This window comes from Ovis aries, chromosome 8 (genome assembly GCF_016772045.2).
Source record: "Ovis aries strain OAR_USU_Benz2616 breed Rambouillet chromosome 8, ARS-UI_Ramb_v3.0, whole genome shotgun sequence".
Classification (NCBI taxonomy): domain Eukaryota; kingdom Metazoa; phylum Chordata; class Mammalia; order Artiodactyla; family Bovidae; genus Ovis; species Ovis aries.
In genome coordinates this window covers 89,432,565-89,443,442 of record NC_056061.1, presented here as the reverse complement: position 1 = coordinate 89,443,442, position 10,878 = coordinate 89,432,565, and the positions used below count along the sequence as shown (strand labels likewise).

Here is a 10,878-nt window from a genome sequence, read left to right as displayed (position 1 = left end):
GTGACGCCGGCACCTTCCACGTGAGGCCTGGCTGAGCGGCAACGGCACAGGGCCCATCCTCACGCGATGTTTCATTGCTGTGGGGTTAGTGGATGTGCTAGCCTTATGAAGTTGGAATAAATGTTGGAAGCCCAATTAAATACATCCCTGAAAATTACCTAATTGACAATCGCTGCAGAGTCTGCTGAATTAGGGAAGAGGGAAAGACCAGCAAATCAGCAAGACTCCCAACCGGGAAGGCTGGTAACCGCCAGCTAGTATTGTTACAAGACTCTGCTAATCTCTGTGCAGCGTTCTATGTGGGTGAAGGGGACAAGTGGAGTGAAAAGGTCCATGTCGATCTTCATCATTTTTACCGTCCTCTGTGCTTGGTGTGTGCGTGTCCTTTCTTACAATTGGCGTTCACACGACCGGAGTGAGCAGGTGAGTGTCCAGGGATGTGTTTCTGTCCGGAAGGCCCGAGGCCTCTCTGGGGTGACCAGGGCTCCCGCCGTCGGGATCCCACGCGCTTTCCCCAGCAGAGACGGAATGTTAGTTGGGAAGCCTGCAAGCAAGCCTCCTTCTTCAGCATGTTCTCCTAGCGTATAATTTACTTTCCATGATACAGAGACGCTGTTGATTTTGTATTCAGCCGGTTTTTCCCTCCTCGTGAATAACTTCTGGTGGAAAGAAGCCTCCATTCTGGTGCGGTGACACGGCTCTGTAGTGCTGGAGACAGGGCTTGGCTGGTTTGGGTTCCGAAAACCTTTCATGTCTTTCTGGACCAAACTGCAGGATGTTAGTGCATAAAGGGGGTTCTGAAAGCCTCTCTGGAAGTCTGAAGCTTACGAGTCTCCATCTGAAACGCCGTCCCCTGAAGAAAGAAGGTGTGGACCAGGGCCTCCTGGCACCAGTCTCCCTGGACCTCCCTGGGTCCTGGTGGGCGTGGACCCTCTCTGGGTCCCGGTGGCTGGGGGCCCTCTCTGGGTCCCGGTGGCTGGGGGCCCTCTCTGGGCCCTGGTGGGCGTGGACCCTCTCTGGGTCCCGGTGGCTGGGGGCCCTCTCTGGGTCCCGGTGGCTGGGGGCCCTCTCTGGGCCCTGGTGGGCGTGGACCCTCTCTGGGTCCCGGTGGCTGGGGACCTCCGGATTCATCATTAGACTCTTCCCGGTCCCCTGGGGATGTGCTAGCTTCACTGCCACACAAACAACCACAGATGGGGGCCTTAGACAGTGGAAATGCCTCCTCTGGCCGTTCTGGAGGCTGGGGTCTGAGGCCCAGGTGTCAGCAGGGCCCCAGGGAGGGTCTGTCCCACGCCACTCTCCAGTTCCGCCGGCTCCCTGGCTGTGGCCGCAGGACCAAGCGTCCACGGGCCTTCTCCCCAGGCCCATAGGTGTCCGCATCTACTCCTCTTTACAACTTTTAAAAAGTGTTTATTTTTACTTATTTGGCTGTACTGGGTCTTAGCTGTGGCACGTGGGATCCAGTTCCCTGACCAGGGATCAAACTCGGGCCCCCTGCGTTGGGAGCACGAAGTCCTGGCCTCTGGAACACCAGGGAAGTCCCCACATCTCCGCCTTTTGTGAGGATGTCGGTCCTAATGGATTAGGGCCACCCTATTCCCCTGAGAACTCACCTTCACTAACTACAACTACCAAGGTCCTCTTTCCACCCAAGGTCGCATTTGTACTTCAGTGCGTAAGTCGTGCGGTGGAGGGGGCTGGGGAAGACACTTCAGCTCGTGACAACGGAAACTGTGCCTGTGTGTTAAAATGAAAACTGATTTGGTTTTGGTGTGTTTGGAGAAATGCGTGAAACCTGGAGAATGAAATACCAAGGCTGGTGGTCACTCCCCTAGAAATGAGTAATTCTCTTCTCTTTCCCGAATTCTCTGGTCACGGCAACCAGCCAGACAGAACAGCCCAGGGTAAACCGTCGGGTCATTTCTCCAGGGAGTCAAGCCGTCTTGTCATCTCAAGCACCGGGTGACTTGGCATCAGCCGCGGGCCCTCCCCTCAAGTCACGAGACACCCTTACACCCACGTTACCAGTCTTGCTCAGAGAAGAAAGTCATTTTAAGATTTGCAGGGCAGTGAGGGGTTTGGCTGGGGGCTGGCCTCCGGGACCCTGACAGCAGCTCGCACGCCCCTGTTCACAGTGTCTGTGGCCAAGAGTGGCCGTGACTCTTGAGGCACTCCCGCTGCTTTCCGCCTGCACGGCGTGCTTCGTTACAGACCCGTTCCTGCAAGGATGTGCCAGCTGCTGCTTCTCCTTGGAAACTGATGCTTGTGTTCTTGTGGAAAAAGTCGTTCAGGTCTTCTGGGACTTAGGACGCGATTTCTTTCCCCTCTATGTGGGCCTTTATCCTTTTAGGGATCTGGATGGTATCATCCCTTCCTTTAGGCCTCCCCAGTGGCTCAGCGGTGAAGAATCCACCTGCAGGAGCCACAGGAGACTCGGGTTCGATCCCCGAGTCAGGAAGACCCCCTGGAGGAGGGCAAGGCAACCCACTCCAGTATTCTTGCCTGGGAGAATCCCATGGACAGAGGAGCCTGGCGGGCTACAGTCCATGGGGCCGTAAAGAGTCAGACACCATCGAAGCGACTCAGCATTACTTCTGTTTGGAGAACTAGTCCGTGTCTCATTGTTTCATTTCCCACTTTGAGATTTACAAATGGGGCGATCTCGTACTGGACCAATACATCTGTTTGGAAGTTGTCTTTTAAACTTTATTTCACATTTTGGTTTCCTAGGGAGTCTGTTCTTTCTTCCTTTCCATCCAGCAGGCCAGGTACCATGTCTGGGCAGGTGGCGTCCATGAAGGTGATGGCGGTGGGGGGAGAGAATCCATCGAGGTGGTTGTTTGCCTTTCAGGAACAATCTTTTGGTGTTTCAGAGGCGGCGGTGCAGAGTGTGGCGGGCATGGACACAGGGTCCCAGGTGCAGAACCGGGTCCCGCCCCCTCGATTCCTCACTTCACTCCTGCTCCTCTGCTTCACCTGCGGAATCGCTGAATAGACTTCGGTCTCTTTGTTAGTGTCACCTTTGCGTAGTTTAAAAGGAGACGTCATCTAAACGATGAGCCGTATTCTCTGCGTTCGCCCACCAGACTCCTAAGCTGCGCCTGTAACACGAGCTCCTTTGTGTCTGCAGACAGCTGGTCTGGCCTGTGTGGATCCAGCCCCTCGCCCCAGGATGCAGGCGGCTGGTCCCTACCCCATGTCCTTTTCTTCCTTGTTCCTCCCCCAAGTGAGAAGACCAGCACTTCCCTTCTGTCTGCCCCATCTCAGAATACTCATGGAAAATTTCAGAAAGTGGAGGTTTTATGAACTCCCAGTAAGGAACCCCACTTCATTTTCTACCCCCCAACCTGGCTTCCAGAGCTTCCTGAGCTCAGTCCTTCAGACGGAAAAGTCCCAACATCTCTTCAGCACTACTTTTTATACCAATGATTTCCCTTTCTTTATTACACAAACCCATTTCAGTTCACCTGTTATTAATCTTGAATTTTAAAAAGTCTTGACCTATTAAAACACAGAGACATCACTTTGCTGACAAAGGTCCGTCTAGTCAAAGCTATAGTTTTTCCAGTAGTCATGTATGGGTGTGAGAGTTGGACCATAAAGAAGGCTAAGCACCAAAGAACAGATGCTTTTGAGCTGTGGTGTTGGAGAAGACTCTTGAGAGTCCCTTGGACTGCAAGGAGATCCAACCAGTCTATCCTAAAGGAGATCAGTCCTGGGTGTTCATTGGAAGGACTGATGTTGAAGCTGAAACTCCAATATTTTGGCCACCTGATACGAAGAGCTGACTCATTGGAAAAGACCCTGATGCTGGGAAAGATTGAGGGCAGGAGGGGAGGGGGGCAACAGAGGATGAGAGGGTTGGCTGGCATCACGGACTTGATGGATGTGGATCTGAGCAAACTCTTGGTGATAGTGGAGGACAGAGAGCCTGGCCTGCTGCAGTCCACCGGGTTGCAAAGGGTTGGACGTGGTTTAGCGACTGAGTGACAGCAACCTTGGCCTTCTGAGTTACACCCCGAATCCCCTTAACTTGGTGAACACACTGGAAGCCTTCACTCTGCTCTGTCAACCAGCGATTGTCACCTTTGAAAACAAACAATCCTGGTATTATTTTTATTTTGAATGGAATTAATGTTTAAAATCCTTACTGGCCCCGTTTTAAAGAAAGATAAGTGACTTTTGTAAATCCACACTAGGAATGGAAACTTTTCTGTTAATCCTGACTGTATTTTCCCTCTGAAACATACATTGTCTGGAATCTGAGCTAGTTCACGGTTATTGTTGGGGCTTCCCTAGTGGTTCAAATGGTAAACATTCTGCCTTCAGTGCAGGAGACGTGGGTTCAACCCCTGGATTGGGAAGATCCCCTGGAGAAGGAAATGGCACCCCGCTCCAGTACTCACTCTCTCCTGGAGAATCCCATGGACAGAGGAGCCTGGTGGGCTACAGTCCAGGCTTTGCAAAGAGTCAGACACAGCTGAGTGAGTGGTTATTGTTGGTTTTTTGTTTTTCTAATGAATTGGATTTCTTTGTGATTTTTATAATGATGAAAAGGACAAAGATATTATTGGTAAGTTTGGGAAGCAGTAAGGCATTTCTTAGATATTTTTTCCCAGAGATAAAGGAATTTGCTATAGAAATGAATACTTATTCCAGAAGCAACATTAAATTGTATTAGACTTTACCACCATTTACCAAAGGAGGAAACCAAAAATCACATTAGCCTTAGAAATCTGGAGAGATGAATGTATTTCCAAGTGCAGACATCTTTTATTCTAAGACAGAGACGGTGTGAGGAAAAGTACAAAGACCAAAAAGAGGAAAAAAAAGAGAGACCCAAAGGAGGGAAATGTTACTTAGAAAATCGCACCCCTGGCTTCCCTTCTGCAGGAAACTGGGATCACAGAGCCCCAGCTGAGTCAGCCGGACTTCACTTCCGGTTTTGCCACCGGGGAACCGTGTGACTCTGGGCTCGGTCCTTCTCTAGGAGCCTCAGGGTTTTCTCTCTACCAGACGGGATGGTGAAATCCGCATCACAGGGGACATTAAACAAGACGCTGTTCTCGGTGCACAGAGCATCCTCCCTGCAACTTAGCAAACCTCTGATGTGCGTGACCGCCCCTCTCCCCAGTCCTTGCTCCGAGTCCAGCAGGATCCTTGTTCTGAGCCCCCCGCCTGGGAGTTGACCCGCCCAGCACTTCTCCTCCTGTCTCCCAGGACCAGCACGGCTGCCGGCTCCCGAGGTGCGGAGGCCGCCGGCTGCCCCAGGACGGCCTTGTCTGGAGCAGGAGGAGCCGCAGGACGCGGCCCGGCCGGCCCCCCGCCCCCCGCCCCCAGCCCCACCTCCCTTCCTTTTCCCTGGAGAGGGAGTGCTTCCCTGATGCTTGGGGGCTGAGGGGGCCGACACCCAGGCCGAGGAGCTGCCCCAATCGCCCCTCCAGAGGCGGTTCTCTAATGCAGAGTCTCTGAAACGCCGGTGCAGGAGCAGCTCTCGAGCACCTGGCCTCTGGCCTTGGACGCCCCTAGCGTCCCCGCTGGCTGCAGGTGGTCCTAGGGGGCTCAGCGCAGTTCTTGGCGAAGGGAGGGGTGTGTGCAGGCGTGTGCACGCGCGCGTGCGAGGGGCGGGAGGGGGCAGAACCTGCCGCACGGCCCCCTCCTCGCCACCCCCCCTCCCCCAGCCCTCGGTTGCTGTGCGGTTTCTATGGCAGCAGCAGCCTCAGGCCCAACTCTCACCCGCCGTTTAGAGCCAATTAAGGTAAAATAGTGGGGGAGGGGAGCGGCCGCTCAGGGGAGGGGGCGAGGCGGCGAGTCCAATCTGAGGCCGAGCCGGCGCGCACTCCGGGAAAGTCGCAGCGCGCATCCCGAGGCTGCAGCCTGCCTCCTCCTCCTCCGGCTCGCAGCTCCGGCCAGCGCCAGCGCGAAGCGGCCGAGCCCTTGGCGCAGTCCGGGGGTGGCGTGGCGGCCGTCGGGGGCGAGGACGCGCCGGCGGAGCAGCCACACTGAAGACCCCCGGCTCCTTCCCCAACCCCGGGCCCGAGGACCTGACCGGCGTCCGCGGCCGTCCCAGCAGGACTGCGTCCTCGCCGGCTGCCCTCCTCCAGCGCCGCCCGCCTCTGCCTGCGCTCCGACATCCTGTCTGGATCTCCGTGGTGCCTCCGGTCATTTGCTTCCTCCCTGTCCATACTTGATCGGAGGGAAAGTTTTCAAACATGCCCATTGCACAGTTGCTGGAGCTATGGAAAAAGATAGAGGTGGAGCCCATGGAAATAGAGGTGAGTCCAGAGAAGGAAAGTGTGGTACTTTTTCTGCAGTCTCCTTAAAAACCCTAACTCTGCGGCCAGTGGGCAGTCTGTGTACTATAGAGAAATCATATTTATTGAGCGACTATTATGTGGTAGAGCCTGGGATGTTTAATGAGTATAGGGGTGTGTGTGCTGTGTTTATATACACATGTAAACTGTACATACGTCTGTGCACACACACCCACACAAGGCGTTGTGTGTGGTGTAAATATATGAATGAAAATGAATGAAGAAAAAAATGGCTGCTCTTCAGCCAAACTTCAGGATGCATTTTAGAGTGTGTGCCTTAAAAGAGTCTCCATGCTTTCAAACTAAGCTGCATCAGTTTATTCCCTTCAACAAGTGGCTTTAAATTATAAGCCTTCCAACTGCTACAGTGAAGGATGAAACCAGAAGGCGAAACAAGTGATGAGCTCTGCCTTAAGAAACCAGGCACAGAGACGATGCAACCTTAACAGGGTGTGTGTTTGAATAGAGAGGAGAGATCGAGGATGAAAAGACAATGAAACGCACATGTCAGCGGCCGCCCACGGGGCTGCCTGGCGGGTGGGAGGCAGGTATGATTCTGCTTAACTTGTGCTACCCTAGGGACGCAGAGCTCTCCTTTCTTGGAATTTCCAGTTTGAATTCTAGAACATCAATGTATATTTTTCCTGGAAGAGAAAGTTCCCCAAAGTTATTAAGTCTATTGAATTATTTAATACACCTGTGCTGTGTTCATAGCAACTCAAACCACATTTATAAATGGCAGATTTTAGTAACTGACCAAACCTTTACAAAATCCAGCCTTTAACTTTTGCCTTATCTCGAACATCCTGTATCATGTCAGTGAGTTCAGTTCTTCCTAGTTTACATGTTTTATAGATGTTATTTTTATATATATATACACTATGTATTGAGACATTCAAGTAATTTTAAACAGAAGGAGAGATTCTGTTTCAGAAGAGAATTTAGTTAATATTTTATATTTAATACTTTTTTTGGAAGCCCCACTAACTTATTAATGCCTGGGGTGTGTACATTGGTCAGAGGAGCTTGTCAAGCCTGGCACAGATATGAGGGCCAGTTCTTCGATGGAGCTACCTGAGTGGGAGGCGATGACCCCACGGGTCAGGCCTGTTGATTATTCTGTCTGCACACGAGGCTGTTCTCGGCAATGACAGCAATACCTTAGAAAGAACCTCTCACTCAGCAGGCTGCCAAATCAAGTTTATTTTTTCGTTTGAGAAAGGTTTCGGTTTTTAACAGGTTGAACTGATCACTTGAATTAATGATGGACCAAAAGGCCCATTCCTAGCTCTGGTTGCTTTCTGAGCCCCTCCTGGTGATCTGAACTCTGCTGGTGGTGGTGGGGGCGCCCAGCTGGTGCCCCTCAACATCCAAGCCCCGTGGAGGAAGCCTTTCTGCTGGGGGAGGTTGGTCGGGGGGCTTAGAAACGAGTGAGGAGAGGCGGAGGTTTGGAGCATGTCTTCTGGGACTCTGCACACTCTGCACACTGTGCCATGGCCCGTGACCCAAGCCTGGACAGCAGCCTGCGTACAGACATTTCTAAAATTGAAAATACGCCAGCAATAGATATACTCACATTATTAGAAATATATATAACATGATCTTAGAAAAAGCTTGCAATCTGGAATAATCTGAAGCCCAGTTGGCTGAGATACTGCAGGGCCTCGCCACCCCGCAGAGAGGGCACCTTTATAGAAGTCTTTGAGGTTCATGTATATGCAACAACAAATAATAAAAATTGGATAAATTTAAAGGTCCTGAAGCAAAAGAAATTTTCTTTAGGCTTCCTGGGTGAATGTTTTGGGATAGTAAACCCTAAGGAAGTTAAGACAGAGCATTCAATCTCTTGTTTATTTGGAACCCAGAAATGAGAGCTCTTTCTACAGAAAGATTAAACCTGAAATATTAACCCTGAGACATTTCAAGGTGTCAGGAAAACGTGAGATCTGTTTTGGAGCCCAGAGGCTGATTTTGTTTCCCGGTTTGGCACACGCTCTATGTTGTGTGATACTAAACTAACTCCCATATCAAGGAATTGGGCAACGCTAGATGGAGTCCCGAAGAAGGCAAAGGCACCCCGCTCCGGTACTCTTGCCTGGAAAATCCCATGGACCGAGGAGCCTGGTACGCTGCAGTCCATGGGGTCGCGAAGAGTCGAACACGACTGAGCGACTTCACTTTCACTTTTCACTTTCTTGCATTGGAGAAGGAAATGGCACCCCACTCCATTGTTCTTCCTTGGAGAATGCCAGGGACGGGGGAGCCTGGTGGGCTGCTGTCTATGGGGTCGCACAGAGTCGGACACGACTGAAGCGACTTAGCAGCAGCAGTAGCAGCAGATGGAGTCCATTTGACCTCTGAGCTCCAAGTTAAGTGTCACAAAATCCTTGCATAAAAGGTGTGGTTTTCTGTGAGAAAATGCTATATGATGCCAGCGCTTACGTTGTTTGCTTTATACACATTTAACAGAACCAGATGTTGGTTTTCCGGAGTAGTGATCAATGTTCGTGGACTCTAGGTTTTTCCTGCCTTCATGAGCTACTTCCCCTCTAATGTCTTTTCTCATCTGCAGTGAGAGGGAACTGAACTAAGTTGGATTTGAGGGTCACTGGACTAGAGAATCTTTATAAAAATCCTTATGTAGAATCCCTATATGTCCTTATAAAAATCGACCCTGCTTTAGCACACAGACCAGGGGAAGTTCATTTGACAGTCTAAGGAAGGTGTTTGTGGTTTATGAAATGTTTTGAGGTATTTGGAAGGTGTATTTTACCCATGAATGAGGCGTGTTGACAAGGAAACATGTGCTAATTAAAAAACTGGGACCTGCATAAAAGCCCAGAAGAAGCTGGCACCAAAGACAAGCACCAAGTATTGTGTGAACAGGAGGAGAAGGGGACGGCAGAGGATGAGACGGTTGGATGGCATCACCGACTCAATGGACGTGGATTTGGGTAGACTCCGGCAGTTGGTGATGGACAGCGAGGTCTGGCGTGCTGCGGTTCATGGGGTCGCAAAGAGTCAGACACGACTGAGCGACTGAACTGAGCCGACTGTGTGAACGGTGCGTCAGCAAGTTAGACACACACATGTCTTCAGAGCAGGACTTTCCCGCCACTGCTGTCAGCAGAGGCCCAGTGCCCAGGGCGTGCTCCGGGGAGGGGGGATGTGCTGGGGAGTGAGTTCGTGGGAAGTGTGGGTGGGAAGGCAGGGCAGCAGCAGTCCAGGAGGCCCAGCTGACCCTTCTTGTTTGTCCTTCAGAGGACTCAGCGACATTTTTCCTTCCGAGGTGTCATCACACGTTAGAGAGAGGAGAAAGCCCTGTTTTTAAGCAGTGCAGATCAAACACGGCTCCTGAAGTTCCCAGCCTAGCTCGTACAGTGACGATTATCTCCTGGCTGTTGGGCTGAAAACCCAACTAGAAATGGTTGTGACGGCAGCCAGCTCTGAGCGTCCGCCGCACCCAGAGCCGGGGCGGAGTGCTGTGAGCTCTTATTTCCCTGAATTCTGTCTGTCTCTCTGAGTGGCAGATATCCTTACGTCCCTGATTTTCTATGTGGGGAAACTGAGGTTTGGGTTAAGCAATTTGTCTGAAGTCACGAAGTGGGAGGCAAAGCTCAGACACAGACCTTTCTGCTCAAGGCCTGCTCTGCAGAAACAACAGTTTTTGACTTTATGATTTGGGACTTGACTCTCTCTGGTTTAATTCACGCTCTGAGCTTTGGCTCGAGACTGTGGTTTTGTTCCACTCTAACAGGCTGGCCACAAAGCCTCCCTGTAACCTGTTTCTGCCCTCACAGCCTGAGACTTTTAGGGCCGGGTAAATCCACACCCCGCCCTCCCCGTGCTGGTCAGGGAGTTATATACACCACCTGCTTCTCCTTTCAATTGTGGTGTCAGGCGTGCACAGCTGGCTGATCTGGTGATTTGTCATTGTGGATATATACATTCAGTGCCTTATTTGCCTCCTGTTACATAAAGGGTCTGTCTCTGGCATGAAGCGTCGTAGAGTTTTAATTAAATTCAGGTGGAGAGGGGCCTTGATGCCATTTCCGTGTCCTACCGTCCAGCCCCGAGTGTCTCGCTAGTCCTTTGCACCGATTGCCTGTATGATGCTGTCTGCAAGAACACTGGCATGCTCACTGCACTTCGTGTGTCTTTTGTTGTCAGACCCCCGAAGAGGATCTAAACCTAGACTCAGAGCCCGCTGCAGAAGACACTGTGGGAGAAGCAACTGTAAGTGCTTTATTATTTGGGGACGAGGGTGGGGTGGAGGGGGCAAACGAAAGATGGAAATTAGTGGTTATTTTAGTGAAATACGTGCGTGTACATACATGTACCCACACGCGTACCCATATGGGTTGTGTACATTTTATAGTCAATAATTTTCCGCAAAAGGGATACTTAGAACACAGGAAGAAAAAGTACCACCCGGGGTGAGATTCAGTCTTCTCTTGTGGACTTTTTAAAGGGAAAATGACAAGTCATTATCAATTAAGACACGCAGGGAAAATAGAGAAGTGAGGGATCACTCTCACCTGCCAGAGGTCGGGTCACGTGGCCT

General features: G+C 51.3%; 1 protein-coding gene across 1 annotated transcript in view; it reads left to right on the top strand.

Moving 5' to 3' along the window:
* The first annotated feature begins 5,815 nt into the window (after window positions 1-5,815).
* The window catches only part of RPS6KA2 (ribosomal protein S6 kinase A2), a 331,417-nt gene continuing 326,354 nt past the window's right edge, over window positions 5,816-10,878 (top strand). Inside the window, exons 1-2 of the mRNA XM_027972651.3 lie at window positions 5,816-6,275; window positions 10,485-10,550. Of these exons, the coding sequence (XP_027828452.1) occupies window positions 6,213-6,275; window positions 10,485-10,550 (129 nt within the window). The 5' untranslated portion in view covers window positions 5,816-6,212. The remainder of the gene's footprint in view (window positions 6,276-10,484; window positions 10,551-10,878) is intronic.